The following is a 22,026-nucleotide window of genomic DNA, read 5'->3' on the forward strand; positions in this document are numbered from 1 at the left end:
TATGTCCTGCAGAGTACCGCCAGCTACTGTTCAATTGTTGATTAATGAGCGAGGTTAATTGACTGCAGATGATTGTAGAATTTTTACTCAACTTTATTTTGTATGTAGTAAGAATATGGTTGTTATCATATAGTCTACCTCACAAGAGGTTGGTGGGACCTTAATTGGGGAGGACGGGCTTGTGGTAATGGCTGGAGCGGAATCAGTGGAATGGTGTCAAATAAATCAAACGTGTTTGACGCCATTCCATTCGCTCCGTTCCAGCCATTATTATGAGCCGTCCTCCCTCAGCAGCCTCCACTGGTCTACCCATATTGGACGCAAAGTCAATATATTCCTTGCAGAAGAGACCAAGTGCTACTGATCTAATTCCATGCACGCATCTGTTTATGTCGCTGGTGTAGCAGGTAAAGTCACAGCGCTGACGTCCTGTTCACGGTTTGCGCACGTGTAATCCTGGTGTAGCTCCTCTGTAATTGTCAGCAAATTGATTGACTGAATTAACAAGAGAACAATCTGCTGGTGCACAAGCACATTTCTAAATTGCACCTGGTGTATTTTACTATTCTTACTCTCAATAGTAACTAAGTTGAGACCACGACATTCCCCCCCCAGGAGCCCCAAGTGACCGCTTATGCCTGGAGCCGGCCCTGATTGCACTATATACAACCTGAAAATCCATTCAATTCAATGTCATTTAATATTCATGGTATGACACACAAAATGACAATTATTTGTTCAAATTTGACATCCTCATTTAACAATGCTTACCTTCCTATAAAGCCCTTGAAGCATATCAAGTAATTTATGTCATATTGTTGAGATTAGTAAAAATGCTAGGCAAATTACCATTCTAATATGGCATTCCCTTTTTTGAGCTCTGTAATTTCTTAAATAAACATGAAGTTGAAAAAAAAACTATTGGAAGTTCTTACTTGAGTTGTAAGTAGTAGGGTTTTAAAGGTGAAATAATTGTTAAACATGTTTTTCAAGAAGACACAGTTAGGGTTAACTGTACAACGCTGAGGAAAACACTGAACAACATGCAATCTTACATTCTGACATTGGCAAACTTACATTGATGTTTTTGATGTATTTTGAGGTTACCGAGAACCGTGAAACTTTTACCACACTGCACACAACTAAATGGCTTTTGTCCACTGTGAAATCGCTCATGTCTTTGGCAGTTGTCCTGCCTTGCAAACATCTTGCCACAGAGTCTGCAACTGAAAGGTCTCTCACCCGTGTGAACACTCTGATGAGACTTAAGTCTGGTTTTCTGCGTAAAACTTTTCCCACACTCAAGACATCTGTATGGTTTGACTCCAGCATGAGAGTGCTGGTGTGCTTCAAGTTGACAATGGCGGTGGAAGCTCTTTCCACACAATGAGCATATGAACACTTTTTGGTTTGGTACAGCTCTCCAAACATTGACCATTCTTTTTGTTTTCAATCTGTTCTTATTAAGAATATGCTCATTGCTGTGTGAGTTTGACTCAGATGTGTTCTCAGTTGCTCTCATGAGCCCCTGTGAAGAAGGTCCTGGCTGCTGCAGTCTAGGCTGTAAAATCAAGCCCTCCATCACAACAGGGTGCAGAGTATCTCTGTACTGCCCCATGTCAGCTTGAAAGGACTCAGACATGGCATCGCCATGATAAAGAGGATGCCACTCGGGCTCCACTTTCACTGGGATAGTGCTGAAAATGTCACTAAGTGGTTTCTCTGCAGAAGACAAAGAGTTGCAGGAAGCAGGATGGGACGGGATGGGAGCAGGATATTGATCTGCCTGAGAGGAAAACATCTGTAAGCATCTCTCTGTAGTGTAAGACCCATCTGGGTGAGTGGAATCATTCCCACTTAGTCCTTGTGTAACAGAGAACCACAGCTGACTATCTCTCTCATCCATTCTAAAGTCCAAACTGCCTGTGATTCCTGGGTCCTGTACAGTTCCCTGGGCTACATGTTTTTCCACCTGCTCTGCTTTCACCAGCAACTCCAGTCCACCCCTCGCCTCCACAAGGTGTCCTGAGCTCTGCAGCTCATTGAACTTCTCCGGGTCCTCTACAGGCGTGGCTTGGGATTTCTGGTCCTCTTCATTACCTGGAAGTAGAGTAGACGGTTTATGTAATTGTTAGAAATTTGTCAAATAAGCGATAAAGCAAAACCCTGTACAGTGCAAATAACCTGACTTGATAGCAGGGCCGTAACTACATATGAGGACACAGAGGTCTGGACTTTGGTAATTTTTTCTAATTTGAAAAATAATAAAAGTATATAAACTCAGCAAAAAAAAGAAACGTCCTCTCACTGTCAACTGTTTATTTTCAGCAAACTTAACATGCGTAAATATTTGTATAAACATAAGATTCAACAACTGAGACACAAACTGAACAAGTTCCACAGACATGTGACTAACAGGCTGACCCCAACCCTCCGATCCAACAGGTCCCAGACGTGATGAATGGGATTGAGATCCGGGCTCTTCGCTGGCCATGGCAGAACACTGACATTCCTGTCTTGCAGGAACTCATGCACAGAACGAGCAGTATGGCTGGTGGCATTGTCATGCTGGAGGGTCATGTCAGGATGAGCCTGTAGGAAGGGTACCACATGAGGGAGGAGGATGTCTTCCCTGTAACGCACAGCGTTGAGATTGCCTACAATGACAACAAGCTCAGTCCGATGATGCTGTGACACACCGCCCCAGACCATTACGAACCCTCCACCTCCAAATCGACCCCGCTCCAGAGTACAGGCCTCGTTGTAACGCTCATTCCTTCGACGATAAACGCGAATCCGACCATCACGCCTGGTGAGACAAAAACGCGACTCGTCAGTGAAGGGCACTTTTTGCCAGTCCTGTCTGGTCCAGCGACGATGGGTTTGTGCCCTTAGGCAACGTTGTTGCCGGTGATGTCTAGTGAGGACCTGCCTTACAACAGGTCTACAAGCCCTCAGTCCAGTCTCTCTCAGCCTATTGCGGACAGTCTGAGCACTGATGGAGGGATTGTGTGTTCTTGGTGTAACTCGAGCAGTTGTTGTTGCCATCCTGTACCTGTTCCGCAGGTGTGATGTTCGGATGTACCGATCCTGTGTAGGTGTTGTTACACGTGGTCTGCCACTGCAAGGACAATCAGCTGTCCGTCCTGTCTCCCTGTAGCACTGTCTTAGGGGTCTCACAGTACGGACATTGCAATTTATTGCCCTGGCCACATCTGCAGTCCTCATGCCTCCTTGCAGCATGCCTAAGGCACGTTCAAGCATGGGGAACAGTGTTTAACCCCTTTACAATGAAGATCTGTGAAGTTATTTTGATTTTTAGAATTATCTTTGAAAGACATGGTCCTGAAAAAAGGACATTTCTTTTTTTGCTGAGTTTATTTTGAACACAACAAAGTAAATCAATTACGGGTCAACATCTAAATATTGCTCCCAGCGTTGATCAAAGCTCCGTGCGCTTATATTCTTAATCTGATTGAGTTCTAATCGCTCCAGCCTCTTTGCGGACGAACAGTGGTTTGTTTATGTTCACCTGCATCGCCCAGATTTGCCTTCCGGTTTTGCCTTTTTAGCAGCAACCACTCTCTCAAAGGGCTAACCCTGCTTTCTCGCGGCACAGGCCCGAGGGCTTGTGACGTAAAACGACATGGCAGGAGTCACTTTTACTTTCTTCTCCAACACTGTTTTTTTTGCATTATTTAAACCAAATTGAACATGTTTCATTATTTATTTGAGACTAAATTGATTTTATTTATGTATTATATTAAGTTAAAATAAAAGTGTTCATTCAGTATTGTTGTAATTGTCATTTTAAAAGTTAAATTACAAATCTTAATGGCTAGGCCCACAGAGATCCTATTGAATTAATAGGGATTCTGTATGTAGTTCTATGATTAGGCCCATAAAACATTTGAGCTCCTGCACCATGAAGAAATTAATTCTACTTTCACTCCTGTATATTTAGTAATGCCTAGGACTACAAATGCAAAAGCTATGTAATTTGAGAAAAGAGATATCCATGTAAATAACTGATGATTTTATGCAATTCATCATTACAACTGACCGAACAATAACGTTACCTGATGCTACATGTTAGTGTGAATCAGTTCTCATATTTCCCCCCTTTTATGGGTATAACATTACAATTGTATAGCTAATAGTCTGTGTTTGCAGATGACTGAGGTGAACTAACCTACTGCAACAACGGTGATAATGACTGGGGTCATTTTTGCTGTTCTCCAAATAGCATTTTAATAGGGGTCGCGCGCCTTCCGGACCTCATTACAACTCAAATCCTGGTTACACAACTGAGGTACATTGAACGAGGTATAAGACGCTAAGTTAATCGTTAGAACCGTAGGTATATGGTACGATAGGACCCTATGGGTCTAACGATGAACGTAGCCTTAAGATGCTTTAAACCGGGCCCTGCTTGACAGCACTAAACTAAGAGTGAGCTCTCACCTTTTTGTGAGGTCCCACTCCCAAGCTGAATTCCCTCAGCATGTTGCCTGTCATTTGTCCCTCGTGCTGCTGCTTCCCTTTGAGCTTTCCTCAGTTCTCTTTCCATCAGCTGTAAACTATTTTTAAGGCCTTCTATCTCATTTTCTTTCCGACACATTTCCAGCCGTAGCACGACAGTACCCTCGTCTACAAATTTGGTTATTTCTGCAACAGCTGCCTTTGCTAGCACATCCATGATTGCACCTATTTGTGTACTAAAAGAAACAGTGTTAGACATTGCTCATCAAATAAAATCACCGTTGTTACACAGAAACAAATATGCAGTGCGAGTGCCTCTGTAAAATGTTTAGAACATAATCGTTTCTTCTATTGTACAGCCTCTCGAAGCTAGCAAGCAGCAACGTTTGTGGAAGGGGGGAAGAAAAAAAAACTTCTTCCTGAAAGATGGATAACGGAAATGACGACAGAAAGTACCAAACACTTTCAAATAAATGCACTTATATGGGAATATTTATTTGAAATCAGTAATAAACGCCTTGCTGCCTGGTTTTATTGTCTGCTAGCTACTAGTGAATTGATTTTTGAAAATACAAATACGACGACCACTTTTCTTTGCAGAAGAAGTTTATTTACAAAAACAAATAAAACAGAAAATGCATTATTTTATGGAATTGACACAAATGATGACACATTGCCCTTAAAAACATCTCTAGACAATCATTAAGCAATCATTAACTCCTAAGAAGTTATTACATTTGCTTTCTCACCATTTGCTTGCTCACTCTTAACACCCATTGTGGTTATGCATGAGATGTGATACCTGAGATTTCCATACTTGGTGTACATTGACAACTCTTTGCAGAATGATTAAAACAAAGCAGTTAAAATGGTAAGTTACATTAATAGGTTAAAAGCAGCAACAAAAAGGGGGACATTTACAGAGGGAAAGAGAGAGAGTGAGAAGGATCAGTTTTCTGAGTTGCCCTGAATCTGAGTGGGCCGGTTCTAGGCCCAGGCTGAATTATACAGGGAGTATAATAAAAATAATAAAAAAATGTTTCATGTATTTATATATTTTATATAAATGATCAGTTGTATACTAACCGTCCAGACAGAGTCGATGACTACAACATTTACTGGCGTCTTTGTCCACATCTTTCTCTTTATTGTACTTCATATCCTCAATCTTTCTGTTTCTCCCTCTCACTGCTGCCCTCTTCCTCGCTCCCTCTCTTGATTTCCATTTCAACAGCTTCATCAAAACACATACTTATTTGACTGTTCTTCATCATGTCTCTCATTCCCCCCTCTTCCACATCTCTCCTCCTCTCCCCTCCCCACTGTGCCTGCCACTCCCTTTTGCCTCTGTCCTCATCTTCCCCTTTCTCATTCCACTGTTGTTCTGTCTCGCAGACTTTGTCATGCTCTGGCTTCCCTTCCATCTTTCTCTCTTTGTCCTTATCTTGCTGTCCCAAAGCCCCGTGTACCTTTCCCTTCCCCCTGGCTCTGTCTGCCTCTCTCCTCTCCCTTTGCTGCTCTTGTCTGAGGTTCAGTGCAGTTATTCGGCAGTGATGTGGCTTGGGTGGTACCATTGGCACTGATCTTGATTGATACACTTTAGGTGGGGTTTGTTGTTTAGACTTGACCAGCACTCTCCCCACCCCTTTTTCAGACCCCACTTTACTACCTCTCCTTTCCTTCTGTCCCTCATTCAATTCTTTGATGTAAATCTGGACCTCTTTCAGTTCTTCCTCGCTTTCCTCTATTACTGTTGGTATCTGTAGTTGGTCTTTTGTCTCTCCTTCATTCTCCTTATCTGGCCCTGTTGATTCACGTTCCTCTGTCTCCTGTTGGACCACATGTATACTATCTCCTTCTTCGTCCCTGATTACACCTCCCACTTCCATCTCTTTATCTCCCTCCTCATCTCCCTCTCCCACAACATTCTTCATCAGATCTATAGTTCTTTCTCTTCTCTTTAAAACATGCTCAATCAACATATTTTCCATCCCCTCTGCAGCTGCCTCTTCCTCAGTCTCTCCCATGGTATCCACTCCTTCCACCTCTCGCTTCGTCTCTTCTTTTGCACTCATCTCTTCACTTGCCTTACTCTCCCCTTCCTTATCTATCTCTTTCTGCTGTACTCTAATACTCTCTCCCTCATTGGTTTCTATCACCTCCTCCATAACTTTACTTTCCTCAGTCTCCCCTTCCCTATCCTTCCTCTCTCCACTTTCCATCATGTCATCCCTGGCTAATATGCTCATTATCTCATAAATGTCTTCTTCTCCTACTTCCCCTTCCTCACCTGCAATCCTTTCCTCTTCTTCAATCATTCCTCTTTGCTCCCTCGCCCCAAAGTCCACCCCTTCTGTTTTTTCCAACTCCTTTAATACCTCTCTCTTCTCAGTCTCAGTTCTTGTTACCTCTCCTTCTTGTTTGTTAAATTGTCCCCCATTTCTATCTTCTCTTTCCTCCATCTCTTCCTCTACATCTTCCTCCTTTCCCTCGCTATCCCTCTCAGCACTATTTTCAAGCTGCTCCATTGCGCCCCCAGCTGAAACTACCTCCGATCGCTCATTGAGTATGTTCTTTGGCTCTTCAGCACAGGAAACTATACGACAGGCAGTGAGTAAATGCTCTTGTGAATCTGCTTTCTCGGCTTCGCTCACGGTATCGCCATTGTAACCCTCTGAAATCACACCTTCACCACAGTGACTCCTCAGGTCCTCCTCATCTCTGAGCTGCAGGTGTACTCCAGTGTCCTCTTCCTCTGCAGTGGTCTGCAGTGAGGCCTCCTCACAGTCAGTTGATGAGGATGCTGAAGCGAGGCCCCTCTCAATGTCACCTGGTGTTTCCTCTTCCTTCATCATGCTCGTTTCAACTGAGTGACAACATTCTTGTATCTCAGTGCTGTAAAGTGAAGAGTAAGACATCAGATCTATGATGACAGGTAACATTTATCATGTACATTTATCCTGATATACTGTTCTTGACTTTGAGTCACTTCCTAACCCACCTCGGCTTACCTTTCTGTGCATGTATTCGTCAGTGTGTCTGCCTGATCTTTCTCCTGGTTGTCTGGATCCTGCCCTGCATCCTCCTCCTCCAACAGGTCTATCGCTTCCAGTCTATTCTCTTCTTCAGCCTTGCTATTCCTCAAGACCTCTTCTGATGGGTTACAGCAATCAGGGGAATCAATGTCCAAGTGCTCAGGAGGCATTCTGGCCTCAGAACTCTGTGATAGACCAATTCCTATGGACCTGTCATCAGATGCACTGTCCAATTGTTGTGAGGGCTTAGCAGGGAGGGACAAAGCGTTCTCCACTTCAGTCTGAGGCCCACTCCATGTCAGTCTGTTGAACACCAAACTAGATGGTAGACTTTTACAGAACATGTCATCATCGTCCTCCTCATCTTCTCTGTCGTAATCAGCATCTTCGTCGTCATTATCCTCTTCTTCAGAGGAAGAGCACCGAGCAGGCAGGAAGGGCCTGGACATGTAAGGTAGACTCATTGAGTTGTTGGCTCGTCCATATTGATCAAAGCTTAGAGGTCTGTGTGTGGGCGTTTGTGTCTGCCTCAGTGTGTTTGTCTCTGTTTGGCAGCCTGTCTGTATTTGTGTCTGTGTGTCTACAGGTGGCTGTGTGACAGAGTCTGGTTTGTTATGTGAGAGTTCAGGGGATCTCTGCTCCACCTCGTCCTCATACTCATCTTCCCCATAATGAGGCTCCACTGAGAATGCCTGGAACATCTGGGAGGAGAGAGGATGGAGAAGAGAGGTTAGGATCATGACTAAATGATGAAACACACATGTGCACACGCACACACACCTTGGTGGAGGCACTGCTGTCCATGAGGTCCAGGAATCCAAAAGTATCCTGAAAGTCTAGTGGACAGTCCTGGACTTGTGCATCGTCCTCCTCCATCGTCGTAGGGTACGGCACATCTGTGGCAACTGCCTCATTTCTGACACCATTTGGAGAATCCAGGGCAGTCTGCACAGAGCCTTTGATTTCTGACAATTAAATGTAGATTTTACAGATTAACACAAAAGTCCTATCCAACTTAGATTGTATATTACCAATTGTCAATAATTCAATTTTCACAAAAAAGTGTAGAAAACTCACTCCAAACAGGATCAATAATCCTACTACAATCACGGTTTAATTTCCCTTATTGCACAAATGGGTTATGATCGTTAAAATATATGAATGATCAGACATACCCATGTGTTCTCCCTCTTCATTCTCCTCTTCATCGTTTTCATGGTTTACTGTATCCTCTCCTCCACCCTCACTCTCTTCACCCCTCTCCTCTGATGGCTTAGATACACAGTCCCCATTCAGTTCCTCCTCCTTTCTTCTGTCTTCTTTTCCTTCAACTTTAACATCCTCTGCCTCATCTCTCCTCTCCTCCGATACCTCTTGATCTCTTCTCTTGACTCTGTCAGTCTCGTCCTCCACCACAACTTCCACTTGGATGTGCCTTTCCCCTTCCTCCTGTCTCTCACCCTCCCCACCCTCTCCCTTATCTCCGCTCTCCTCTCCTCCGCTATGATTGCCCCTTTCTGCTCCACCCCCCTGCAGCACCCCAATGGCCAGGCCTGATGTGATGTGAAGGGGGACGGTGACTGAGAAAGGTCTGGAGATGTGTATCCCTGCCCGCCGGTCCGCTTTGCTGGAGAGTCCTGGGGATCTGGATGGGGGTTGCAGAGCCTCAGTGCTGATGCCCCCACTACAGTGACTGTCCAGTCGACTGTATGTGCCCTTTGTTCCCCCGCCCCCGCTCACTACACTCACACTAGCCCCCTGACCCCTCCGGAAGGTCACAGCATACCCACTGCCCACATCACTACCATTAGTGGATGCCCCTCGATCCGCACCACCTTGGGGACAGGGAGAGGGCTGAGCCAGGGGGGACATGACAGTGGAAGGGGCTCCTTGTCTGGAACCTGTGAGGTATGGTAAACAGTCACATTAGTTTACAGATGAAACTGTCATAAGTGTAAGCCTATAATACTACTGAACACAGAAATGTAAGTATGCTTTAGCAGAATGCATGGATTACTCTACAAACATGTTCACCAATATCTATACATTATAGATAAGGAGTCGGTAAACAAGGAAGGATGTGTACTTTCATGCGAATAGGGCATTGAGCTCAGGGAATCCATGCTCTTTGCAGGCCTTAAGACAGTGCTCTCTTTTTCTACAGAGAAATGGAGAGATGATTATACAACTCAAATTAATCATTATTACCATTGCAAAGCTATGCATTGTATTGAAAGATAATAACATGTGGCACTGATTCTTATGGGAGAGGGTGCATACCTTTGGTTGAGTTCTTGTTCCTTCGTCTCGGGTCTTGGAGTCTGCCTCCTAAATTGAAGATGGACTTCCACTTCCTGCTCTTGAGAGATCCCTTCCTCCTGTAGAGAATGTTACTACTGTTACTGGGGCCAGGAGTTTTTCTTCACCACGTGAACTGTTCATTGAAGAACTATCCCCTCTAGTACTAGTCTACCTTTTACGATTGTGACCACTAAATCTCTACCTATCTCAACCACTATACTATTACTCCCTACTACTACATTGTCATAAATTGGAAATGTTTTGGTTCTTTGGTTAATTTGCTTACTTGTCTGTGCCGTCGATGATGGCGTGATATGAGCGCATGGCCGGGGGGCCGTCCCCTGGGCTGATATTGCCTAACTGGAATGGAATGGCCCGGAATAAAGGTTTCTCTGGATTGTGTATTGAGGGAGATGGGAATGACTTAATACACTCCAGACCAATACCTTTATAAGGAGATGAACAAGAGAGGAGATATGAGAGATTATGAGTGAGTGTACAGTGCATTTGGAAAGTGTTCAGACCCCTTGACTTTTTCCACATTTTGTTACGTTACAGCCTTAGTCTAAAATGGAAGAAACTGTTTTTTTCGCTCATCAATCTACACACCCCATAATGACAAAACAAAAATAAGTTTTTCGATTATTTTGCAAAATTATAAAAAATAAGAAACTGACATATCATATTTACGTAAGTATTCAGAGCCTTTACTCAGTACTTTGTTGAAGCACCTTTGGCAGCGATTACAGCCTCAAGCTTTATTGGGTATGACGCTACAAGCTTGGTACACTTGTATTTGGGGAGTTTCTCCCATTCTTCTCTGCAGATCCTCTCAAGCTCTGTCATGTTGGATGGGGAGTGTAGCTGCACGGCTATTTTCAGGTCTCTCCAGAGATGTTTGATCGGGTTCAAGTCTGGGCTCTGGCTGGGCCAAGGGCATTCAGAGACTTGTCCTGAAGCCACTCCTGCGTTGTCTTGGCTGTGTGCTTAGGGTCGTTGTCCTGTTGGAAGGTGAACCTTCGCCCCAGTTTAAGGTTCTGAGCGCTCTGGAGCAGATTTTCATCAAAGATCTCTCTGTACTTTGCTCCGTTTATCATTGCTCCAAATCATGTCCAATCAGTTGAATTTACCACAGCTGGACTCCAATCAAGTTGTAGAAATATCTCAAGGTTGATCAATGGAAACAGGATGCACCTGAGCTCCATTTCTAATCTCATAGCAAAGGGTACTGAATACTTATGTAAATAAGGTATGGAATTATTTGTTTATATATATTTGCAAAAAAAATCTAAAAACCTGTTTTTGCTTTGTCATTATGGGGTATTGTGTGTAGATTGATGAGGAATATTTTTTATTTTAGCGTAAGGCTGTAACGTAATAAAATGTGGAAAAAGTACACTGTATATTCTCAGAGAGAGAGCGAGAAAGAGGTGATGTACCTGAATCAGGAAACAGCTGGGGCACGTGGGTGAGGATAAATTCCACTACGATGGACTGGACCCTCACCTCCATGAAGGCTGCAGTACCGTTAAACCCTGACGCCTCAATGTCTTTTGACCTGCAAACAGCCTCAGAAGGTTAAACGACATTGAACAATGCAAATACACTGTTTAAATTGTCTCTATCTAGTTCATGTCTTTCTCTCTCATGTAGATACACACACCTGAGAAGGTTTGGAGCCCAAACAATGGCGAGGTTCCGGGCATGCATGTTGGTGTGTGAGGAATAAGAAGCCATCTTTACAAGGTGACGCATCAGGAACTCTAGAGTTCTGAGAAACCAGGGGGCGGGAGAAGGGACAAAAAGAGAGGGAAGTGCTTTAATTCTATAGTTAGTTTGAAAACAGTTTAAACTATTGAAGAAAAACTACACATGGCAAAATGTACAGTCCCCCTAGTTACAAACAGATGGTTCCAGCAATGTTACACATATGTAACAGTATTCCTTCTGTCCCTCTCCTTGTCCCAACTTGGGCTCGAACCAGGGACCCTCTGAACACATTAACAACTGCCTCCCACGAAGCATCATTACCTAATGCTTCCTCAAAAGCCGCGGGTCTAGCAGAGCAAGGGAAACAAGTACTTCAAGGTCTCAGAGCGAGTGGCATCACTGATTGAAATGCTACTATCGCGCACCACTAACTAGCTAGCCATTTCACACCAGTTACTCTCACCCACCCTTTTGACCTCCTCCTCCTCTGCAGCAACCCCAGCAGCTGGGCAAAGCCCAACTGAGTGATCTGGGTCACGGCACCAATGCAACAGTGCTGCTTCCGTCCCTCTCCTTGCCCCAACCTGGGCTCGAACCAGGTACCCTCTGAACACATCAACAACCGCCTCCCACGAAGCATCGTTACCTATCGCTCCACAGAGCAAGTGAAACAACTACTTGAAGGTGACATCTTTGATTGAAACGCTACTAGCGTGCACCGCTAACTAGCCATTTCACACCGGTTACACGTAGCAAACATTTACTCTTTCTCTATGAAAAACGGCTGAATAGGTAGAGGTTTACCTGTAATGGGGAGCAGGTAATTCCTTCAGCACGTCCTTGATCTTCACCAGCCTCTCGTCCTCCAGCTGAATTGCCACAGCTTCCTGGGGTTAAGTGGTGTGTGAGGTTGATACATAAAGCCATATGCCATCTTAAAGATGCGTTATAAAAGGTTTTGTATAATGTCAGCCAGTTGTTTTAAAAGTAGCGCTCACAAGCCAAACACGGGTCCCAAAAATGTTTTAACAATTGTGTACAACGTCATACATTTCGTATGATGTTACGTCCTGCAATTAAAAATAATAAGAACTTTTATCCCTCCTGCAATTCGTATGGACACAAATTCCAATTCGTACAATATGGTACGAATTTGTGAGTCCCGTTCAATCTCTTTAATGCTGGGTCCCGTTCAGTGGGTATGAAATGGGAGAAAACATTTTGAACATACCTGAACATGTCCAATAGAAACACTTCATTTTCCGTGTCAGAATGCTTTCTCCTTTTCGCTCATACTGAATGCAACCCTGGTGTCCATGTATCTGAATTACTATCAAGTAAAACAGGTACTCACAGCATATTTGTCATAGAGCTGGTATGTGAGGAGAGGATTGGGCAACTCTCTGAAGTAGGCCTTGCAGAGAGAGCTGACACAGTGAATGTCCTGCAGGTACACATCCTTATTGAGATCTGGGGTTCCCTCACTGTCAAACTCACCCCTGTTTGGAGACAAACACATTACATTTCACTGCTGTACTTGACCACATAGAAACGCACGGACTCACGCAAGCACTCAGGAGCATGCACACACACACATACGAGGCACAAACACACACACGCTTACCGAAGTTTCTGTGTGTTGGATGACACCCCAGATAGCCTGTAGATCCCATCTACAACCCCATGCTTCTCAATGAATTCACTGCAGCTTCGCAGCACCTGAGGAACTGAGAGACAGACAAGATGATAATACTATGGAAGTGACAGGGATGAACAACAGGATGCTAATATTTAACTTATTCAGATACAACATATTCTAACAGACTGAGGGAACTTGGGACTTACTCTCCTGACAGCTTGTAGCCAGGTGGTCCAACAGGTGACAGCCAAACACCTTCTCAATGTTCCCTCCTTTTCTCCGGAGTCTCCGCATTACTTATTTTCTACTGCCTCAACTTCTCACATTCAGCCCTGTTGTCAACTGGGTGTGTGCATGCGTGTCTAGTATATGTATTTTCTGTATGAATTGGTCAATGGTAACGTGGATTTCATATACATTTACAATGTGCTGTTAATATTATAGGCGGTGTTGTTTTCTTAATTGGATCTTATTGTGCTTTATGTTTAACTCTGTGAAGTGCATTACTTTACTGTGCTATACTGAGCTGTGTTAAGCTATTCTGCTGGGTCATGCGGTATGTTGTTGTGTTTGTGGCACTCTGTAAAGTAAGAAACCCCCAAAATCATATGTATACACCAACACAACACTTAATGTGGTCACTTAAAATCAAACTGTGCATCGCTCACAATCTACAGCATACATAACTCTTCACTTTCCCCCAATATATTTTTCACAAAATAAACAAGCCACACCCTTCACCCCAATACTCCCAGTCGCCCTCTCAGTGCTGTGATCAGGGGACACTTCAAATTCAATCAAGCCTCCCTATGCTGATGGGACACCCTGACACCCCAAACCAAGTCTCTGGCTGTTCTCTGTGACCCTCTCTTCCCTGCCTCTCGTGGCAATTGTGGCCCTCTCACTGCAGCTGAAGTCCATTTAACTATACATTGTAACTGCAGGCCTGTCGTAGAACATAAAGCCTCTGAGCCTGAACCCACCTCTCCATCCCCCTGACCCCTACCATCCCACATCTAACACACTGTCACTGCTACTCTTCTCCAGTGTCGGGGTGACTTACAGGTAAAAACAAGAATAAGAAAGAGTAATAGAGTTAAGACTGTTCCTACCTTCACTCTGCACAGGCACAACCAAGCAGCAGCAAGCAATGACGCAAGAAACCACTAAACTTCCCCTGTTGACTTCCTGAGTCTCTCCTTTTCGCTCACATTCTCTTTCTGTATATCGCCACCGTTATCTCCGCCTGTTGACTGGCAAATCAATGAACCAGTAAATCATTCAAACTAACAAGCATATCAATTTCTCTAATCTATTTAGATATCTACAGTATCTAATGACCTTCGATTCAGATTACCAGTTTTATACAGTACTGGTGTAGTGTCAGATTAAACAATGTACACAGTAAAAGTGTAGTTTCCAGATGTAAAATGTGAAGCTTATTGAAGATGTATAGTCAATTATACTTAAATATTTTATTGACTAGTTTTGAGTTGACATATAACTTAAAGCTGCAATATGTAACTCTTTGGGCGACCTGACCAAACTCACATAGAAATGTGAGTTATAGATATGTCATTCTCATTGAACGCAAGTCTAAGAAGCGGTAGATCTGTTCTATGTGCGCTACTTCTAAGATTACCGTTCATAAGTTTAATTTTTGTGTCTTTTACTTTCGGTTTTGTACACCAGCTTCAAAACTGCTGAAAATACAAGATTTTTGGTTATGGAAAATATATTTCACAGCGGTTTAGATTGTATAGTCGTGGCCAAAAGTTGAGAATGACGCAAATATTAATTTACACAAAGTTTGCTGCTTCAGTGTCTTTAGATATTTCTGTCAGATGTTACTATGGAATACCGAAGTATAATTACAAGCATTTCATAAGTGTCAAAGGCTTTTATTGACAATTACATGAAGTTGATGCAAAGAGTCAATATTTGCTGTGTTGACCCTTCTTTTTCAAGACCTCTGCAATCCGCCCTGGCATGCTGTCAATTAACTTCTGGGCCACATCCTGACTGATGGCAGCCCATTCTTGCATAATCAATGCTTGGAGTTTGTCAGAATTTGTGGGTTTTTGTTTGTCCACCCAACTCTTGAGGATTGACCACAAGTTCTCAATGGGGTCTGGGGAGTTTCCTGGCCACAGACCCAAAATATCGATGTTTTGTTCCCCGAGCCACTTAGTTATCACCATCCTCCAAAAGATGCACTCACAACAGCTTGCTGCCATTCCTGAGCAAGCTCTGTACTGGTGGTGCCCCGATCCCGCAGCTGAATCAACATTTCAGGAGACGGTCCTGGCGCTTGCAGGACTTTCTTGTGCTCCCTGAAGCCTTCTTCACAACAATTGAACCGCTCTCCTTGAAGTTCATGATAAGCCAATAAATGGTTGATTTAGGTGCAATCTTACTGGCAGCAATATCCTTGCCTGTGAAGCCCTTTTTGTGCAAAGCAATGATGACGGCATGTGTTTCCTTGCAGGTAACCATGGTTGACAGAGGAAGAACAATGACTCCAAGCACCACCCTCCTTTTGAAGCTTCCAGTCTGTTATTCAAACTCAATCATCATGACTGAGTGATCTCCAGCCTTGTCCTCGTCAACACTCACACCTGTGTTAACGAGAGAATCACTGACATGATGTCAGCTGGTCCTTTTGTGGCAGGGCTGAAATGCAGTGGAAATGTTTTCTGAGGATTGAGTTCATTTGCATGGCAAAGAGGGACTTTGCAATTAATTGCAATTCATCTGATCACTCTTCATAATATTCTGGAGTATATGCAAATTGCCATCATACAAACTGAGGCAGCAGACTTTGTGAAAATTAATATTTGTGTCATTCTCATAACTTTTGGCCACGACTGTACAATGATTCTCTACACTATACTTGCTTGTTTTGTCACCAACTGAAATTAGGCACACTATTATAATTTTAGCAACCAGGAAATGGCGGAGCGATTTCTGCATAGTGCACCTTTAACATTCTAAGGGTGAGTAAGGTGAAAATATAACTTGAGAAATCAAGTTGAGTTGATTTATTAACCTGACCTGATATGAGACTGTCCCCTTGTGGCAAGTGACATCCCAGAAAGACAAACACGAACTAGACAATACATCCTAAATGACTCTTTCATATATATTTTTTTAATTGAATATAAACATGTTTTTCATGATTTTGTGGCACAAATACACAATGTTACCAGTTGTAAATAGGTTGTTAAAATGAAAGTGAGGTGCCGTCAACAGTCAAAAAAATCTATAGAGAGGAAAAGCTTGTTAAAATGTCTCAAAATAATTTCTGCCCACATTTTCACATAGAAAATGTTACCAAAAAATTATACAATTATGTAACTATTTGTTCCATCTGGTCTGAGACAACATTAAACTTGTGTGTGGATCCCCAGGGTATGCAGGTACCACATGTTGAGACACTGGATTCTCTCCTATGTGAGTTCTCTGATGTGACTTCATACTGGAGCGCCGGGTGAAGCATTTCCCACACTGTGTGCACTCGTAGGGCTTCTCCCCGCTGTGGACCACAGCATGTCTGATCAGGTTGCACTGCTTGGTGAAACTCCTGCCACACTGTTCGCAGGTGTACGGTTTCTCTCCGGTGTGACTCCGGAGGTGTTCTTTGAGCTGGCTGAAACGCTGGAAGCTCTTCCCACAGAAGGTGCAGCTGAAACGCCTCTCAGTGGTGCCGCCTGACCTCCACTGAGTCCTCATCCTCTTCACCATGTTAAAACTACTGCGACTCAGGCTGTATCCAGAGAAGGTGGAGGTGGTGGCCATGTTTGACCCTGTCATGCACTCACTCATTCTCACTGTTGCTTCTGAAGCCCTGTACTGATGCTGCCTTGGCTGTATAGCTAAACTATTTCCGTCATTATTTGAGTTCAGCGTCTCGCTGCTCTGTCCTTCTGGCATCTGTTGTCTAGTCGCATCAGCCAATGTCCTGACATGTTTTTTCATGTGTGCTGCTGCACTGAACATGTTAGCATGTGGTTTCCCTATAGAAGAGTGAACCGATGGCCCTACGGATGGCAGCCCACTGTGAGATGGAAAAAAAGAGATATTCTGAGAGTACTCTTCTGCGCCATGAAAGGAGAAATCTGGGTGGCCATCAGGGTCAGTGTCTCTGCCTGGATCCACAGAGGTCCACAGCTGCCCATCAGTCTCATCCATGACAAACTGGTCAGGTCCTGCCAGGGCCGTGGTCTGATCCAGCTCCTCCTCTTTCTCATCCTTCACCATCACTAGCTCTTGTGAGTCCTCGTCCTCGGCTGGCCGGTGCTGCTCTGTGCTGAACACCTCTGTAGATGCAGGCCGGGGAATGCCTGGTTCCTCTGGACCATCAGAATTGGGGCAATGTTCCACTGAGTCTTCAGAAGATATGTTGGGTTGTGTGATGAAGTCCTCGTCACAGCGCCGTTGCTCAAAGGATTGTGGTTGCCCAGGCTTGGATCCAGACTCTAAATATTTGGGAATAAACATAAAATAAACATTACAACAGACCCTTAACGGTTGCAAAACATGACTGCTTTAGAATTGACTGCATGTGTACGTGCGCTCCATATGCCAGAACATAAAACACTCAAAACCAATGTAGCAATTTGGAACGTGCACAGGGGCGTCAGTTGGGTATGGCAGTCACCATGCCTTAGGTCAAGACAAAAATTGTAAAAGTAGGCTACCAAAAAGTAGACTAAATCATTCCAATCCCGATTAAAATGCAACAGCTGTTTAGCACATAGATTGACTGGCTTTAGGACCAGGCGGAGCTTCGCTCAGAGAGAAGCTGCCAGCCTGACCATCTTTCTCTGAGACAGCTTTTTTTGCCGGTCAGTCAATTAGGCAGTATGCCTTTGCTTTGAATTTGATGTTGGCAATTCAAGTCGGCTCTGTGGCCACCTGTTTTATGCAACAGTTACTTTCACATTGTTGTCAGCCTAGGGGGCACGTACAATAGGCTAGGGATAAACTTCCCCAACAGAAAATTGAATTTGCCAAAATGACCTATACAATTACTCGTTCCTATACAGAAATAAATACAATCATTCTAAATACTTCACCAGAGGGCATGATTTGGCCACACAGGATCACTAGCTTCTTTTAAAATATTAGCTGTGGATTGTTTTAAGCGCGCAGTTTTTTCAGCGTGTGCAGCAAATTGCCTACCAAATAGCTGATTGTTATGTTGCAGCGGTCAGTAAAAAGCAGTTTAATAGAAATATGCCTATCACAATATTTCAAAATACAAATCGTAGGAAAAACAGTTTAGAAAGCAAATGGCTATTGCTGAAAAGAGAAGACAAGAGACTAATCTGTCTCTAGTTATCAAAATTCTCAACTCCCAATTGAGCAAACAGTCTCTTATCTTATTGACACCAGCAGAGAGCATCGGCCATATCCCTGGTGAGTGCGCATATTCACTGTCTTTATCATTGGATGAGTACCACTGTAAAGTTTTTTTGGGGTGAAAAATATTATCCTCCTACAGGCTAGATGGACCTACATATTGTACAGTTTATGTCTCCCACCTTCTTCGGCCTAGATTAGATGGTTGCATTCAAGACAAGGTCATTTTTACTGATCCGTTTGTCAGTCAGCAGATTAGGCTATTTTTAAGTGTATTTTTTATTTTATTTAACCTTTATTTAATTAGGCAAGTCAGTCAAGAACAAATTATTATTTACAATGACTACTAATGTGTCATATTAAAAAAGATGTTGCTTATGTCTCCAGTTATATAAAGTGTAGTAGAATTGCATGAAATGTGTTTATAAAAGATCACATTTTTCCTCTGCAAAGAAAGGAGAAGAAATGTCTCTGATTAGGCTTACTCTATGTCACTACGTGCTCAGGCATACATTGTTCAGAACTGTCTGATTTGCTAACAGTGATTGAGTTACATAAAATTATGACTATGCAATCAACCCATTATATTAGGAATAGTAGCCTATCTTACATTAGTCTGCAAATGCAACGATAGATGCATGCAATCCTTTATTATAAAAGGTGCAATTTTATGCTGAAAAAATTGCTTTCCCAAACTTAAAACTCATCCGCCACCTATGGATATCGGCATTTGAAGTCGCTATCTGCATTATGCATCTATTTCATGTTGCACTGTATGAGCCGTTCCACAAGTAAATTAGTCACTTAATGATGAGGTTGAGCAGTGGTTGATATTGTACAGTATATGCCATTTCACAGACCTTTAAACCTAATATTGAGGTGATAATTAATGGCTAGGGTCATTTTTGTTTGTTTTTGCTGTCCTTCAAGTAGCATTTTCAATTGACTGTCATAGCCCCACATTAAACATATGTGATGATGAGTTGAGAAGACAATCCGAAATACTGTTAGAATGTTTTTCAATTGACTCCTATAGCCCCAAATAAAAAAAGTAAACATTGGCTGTTCATTACATAATTATTTTCACATGGTTGGGGTCACGAGAGTTTCAGCGATCAAAATGTTTGTGAACTCCTGCCCTAGGTTTAGCTGAACTGACGCCAATGAACGCACATACCACCACACCCACACAGTCTTCCATAGACAGAGCAGTAGCCCTTACGGTCACACCCACCATCTCCAGTGATCCTGAGCTCTTCCTGAGGGTCTGTTTTCCACACATTCTCTGCTGTCTCCTCATCTTTGATCACTATGGGTTCAGTCTCCACTCTCTGCTCCACATATGTAGGCTGTAACAGGGGACTGAGGTTATTACTCTGGACACACCATATCTAACGCTTTTCATACCCATGAATCACACAAAAGCTGTAAATTCTCCTGATATTCCAATAACAGAATTGATCCAAGAGGTCAGGTCTCTGTAATTGTAAAAGGTGATGTATCACACCTGGGGTTGAGAGTCCTCTTCAACAGCCATCTCTCCATCTCTCCACTGTGAGTTACTCCTCTGCTTGTTCAAAACAATATTGACTGGATATGACGATCTCTCTGATGCCATGGGTATAAAATTGAAAAATAATTGTATTCAGTCAGATATTCACACACAATTTTTCATGAATAACACATCTACTACCTTTTCTTCTGACTCGTGTCTTCTTCAGCTCGCTTTCCATTATTTGACACTTCCTTTTCAGAACATCAATATCTTGCTGGCTTTGGGTCATTTCCAAACGTATAACTGCACAGCTATCATCAACTCGTTTGTTTATTTCTGCTACAGCTGCTTTAGCTAATACCTCCATAATGGATAACAACTGCGACTGAAAATTGCAGCTGGCCATCTTGTCTAGTCCAAATTACAGATTTCTATTCTCTGTGTGAAGTAAATAGTCTACAATTTACAAGCTAATGTGCAATATCAATACGTTAAGTTGATAAACAGCAACAATGGCAGAATCTCAATTTTAGACTCCTCGCGTCCTCTCTTCTGGTATCCTTCTGAAAACCCATTGAACAAAAAAGCCAGAGGTCCCGCCCCTCTGACCTTCTGCTCCAATGGGTTTTGAGAAGGAGACGAGAAGAGATTACCCGAGAAAAATTGCAATTGAGATGTTCCCAATGTTTTAAGGCGGAAGATTCGTGCGCAATAGCAAACTCACTTCGGCTCAACTCGTGACGTAAGTATTTATTACCGTAAGTATGAGACTGCAACAGCCCTTTGAAATTGGAAGAATTAGCACTGGCAAGGCAAATACTAGGGTCTGTCTAGTCTGCATGTAGGGTTGCTCACATGGTTATTAACATAGATATAATATTAAATGACTATAGTGGGCTATTTCATTAACTCTAAAATAGCAGCCATTTTGGTCTGGGAGAAATCCAAACCAGCCTAATTAGAATGAATGGCAGCAGAGGCATAATTTACTTATGCAGGAAAATAAAAAGTAAGGGATATATAGTATATCAGAAATTGTGTAATAGAATTATTGTCAACCTAAAATATTGTCATATAATTAGAAATACAGTTTACACTGGTTTTATACCAACTTGCTGTATAAATAGCCCCTAAAATATATGTAAACAGACCAATGTCTAAATTCTTGTTTTCTTGAGAAAGCTGTGAGTGCTACTTAAGCAATAAGGATCGAGGAGGTGTGGTATATGGCCAATATACCATGGCTAAGGGCTGTTCTTATGCACGATGCAACCACAAACCCCTGAGGTGCCTTATTGCTATTATAAACTGGTTACCAATGTAATTAGAACAGTGAGAACAGTAAAAAAAAAAAGTAACATTTTTTCATGCCAATGGTATACGGTCAGATATACCACAGCTTTCAGCCAATCAGCATTCAGGGCTCAAACCACCCAGTTTATAATATCCTGTCATGAACTGATTTCAGCCAGTGTATGGCTGTGGATTGACTGCATTGTTCGAATGAAATGTTGGCATAATTTCAAATTCATTACTTTACACAATATCTTATCACAGCACTGGCAAACCATAGTCCCAGTCGGTATTCACGTAATAATAAGGAATTCCCCTCGACCACGCCTACAAATTGGGGAAAACTAACATTCTTTCTTATTGACCCCCATTGTAAAAGAGGCAACTTCGTCGTAGATTTTTGTTACACAGAAATAACAAAGCATGCCGAAAAGCTGCTTTGTTGTTCAATGTACATGTAGCCAGGTCAAAAATCCCGACCTACGGTTTGCAATGCTACATAGGGAAATAGAGCCTGTGACAAGAGCCCTATGGCTTCAAGCAATTAGGTGTGGGAAAGTGGGAAACTTGTTTATTACAGTCCATTTATAACTACATTCACTACTTGTAACTGTATAGTCCGTTTGTTTGTTTGTTTGTTTGTGTTGTTGGTCTTGGCTAGCTTCACGTTCCGGTCGGTAGCTAGCTAGCACTCACTCAAGTGGCTG

General features: G+C 42.9%; 3 protein-coding genes across 4 annotated transcripts; all 3 read right to left on the reverse strand.

Moving 5' to 3' along the window:
* Positions 1-681: 681 nt before the first annotated feature.
* Positions 682-4,902, reverse strand: LOC106600398 (uncharacterized). Its single transcript, XM_014191713.3, has 2 exons — positions 4,465-4,902; positions 682-2,100 (listed from the first exon to the last, which is right to left on the reverse strand). Exons 1-2 carry the CDS (start codon positions 4,739-4,741, stop codon positions 1,052-1,054), a joined length of 1,326 nt encoding a protein of 441 aa, XP_014047188.1. The 5' UTR covers positions 4,742-4,902; the 3' UTR covers positions 682-1,051.
* A 174-nt stretch (positions 4,903-5,076) lies between these two features.
* LOC106600392 (uncharacterized) lies at positions 5,077-14,358 on the reverse strand. Its single transcript, XM_014191701.3, has 14 exons — positions 14,280-14,358; positions 13,374-13,747; positions 13,153-13,255; positions 12,883-13,027; positions 12,333-12,415; positions 11,482-11,589; positions 11,258-11,376; positions 10,105-10,264; positions 9,798-9,895; positions 9,604-9,675; positions 8,693-9,418; positions 8,298-8,482; positions 7,494-8,218; positions 5,077-7,377 (listed from the first exon to the last, which is right to left on the reverse strand). The coding sequence occupies exons 2-14, from the start codon at positions 13,459-13,461 to the stop codon at positions 5,646-5,648; spliced, it is 4,344 nt and encodes a 1,447-aa protein (XP_014047176.2). The 5' UTR covers positions 13,462-13,747; positions 14,280-14,358; the 3' UTR covers positions 5,077-5,645.
* Positions 14,359-16,295: 1,937 nt separating this feature from the next.
* Positions 16,296-20,586, reverse strand: LOC106600395 (uncharacterized). Of its 2 annotated transcripts, XM_014191707.3 has the most exons (4): positions 20,225-20,586; positions 20,039-20,139; positions 19,766-19,880; positions 16,296-17,645 (listed from the first exon to the last, which is right to left on the reverse strand). In XM_014191707.3, the coding sequence occupies exons 1-4, from the start codon at positions 20,430-20,432 to the stop codon at positions 16,525-16,527; spliced, it is 1,545 nt and encodes a 514-aa protein (XP_014047182.2). In that variant the 5' UTR covers positions 20,433-20,586; the 3' UTR covers positions 16,296-16,524. The 2 variants fall into 2 exon arrangements, with proteins under 2 accessions (XP_014047182.2, XP_082829595.1); XM_082973469.1 differs by having other exon boundaries at positions 20,039-20,585.
* Positions 20,587-22,026: the final 1,440 nt, after the last annotated feature.

The sequence above is a fragment of the Salmo salar genome, chromosome 03, assembly GCF_965601325.2.
Source record: "Salmo salar chromosome 03, fSalSal1, whole genome shotgun sequence".
NCBI classification, from domain to species: Eukaryota; Metazoa; Chordata; class Actinopteri; order Salmoniformes; family Salmonidae; genus Salmo; species Salmo salar.

Coding starts and splice junctions, on each gene's coding strand:
- LOC106600398 (XM_014191713.3), bottom strand. CDS start 4,741: ATGTCTAACACTGTTTCTTTTAGTACACAAATAGGTGCAATCATGGAT. Junction 2,101..4,464: donor GAGTGGGACCTCACAAAAAG/GTGAGAGCTCAC, acceptor CTCTACTTCCAG/GTAATGAAGAGGACCAGAAA.
- LOC106600392 (XM_014191701.3), bottom strand. CDS start 13,461: ATGCGGAGACTCCGGAGAAAAGGAGGGAACATTGAGAAGGTGTTTGGC. Junction 13,256..13,373: donor GGCTACAAGCTGTCAGGAGA/GTAAGTCCCAAG, acceptor TCTGTCTCTCAG/TTCCTCAGGTGCTGCGAAGC. Junction 8,219..8,297: donor ACAGCAGTGCCTCCACCAAG/GTGTGTGTGCGT, acceptor CTCTCCTCCCAG/ATGTTCCAGGCATTCTCAGT.
- LOC106600395 (XM_014191707.3), bottom strand. CDS start 20,432: ATGGCCAGCTGCAATTTTCAGTCGCAGTTGTTATCCATTATGGAGGTA. Junction 19,881..20,038: donor AAGAGGACTCTCAACCCCAG/GTGTGATACATC, acceptor CCCCTGTTACAG/CCTACATATGTGGAGCAGAG. Junction 17,646..19,765: donor GCTCAGGATCACTGGAGATG/GTGGGTGTGACC, acceptor CCAAATATTTAG/AGTCTGGATCCAAGCCTGGG.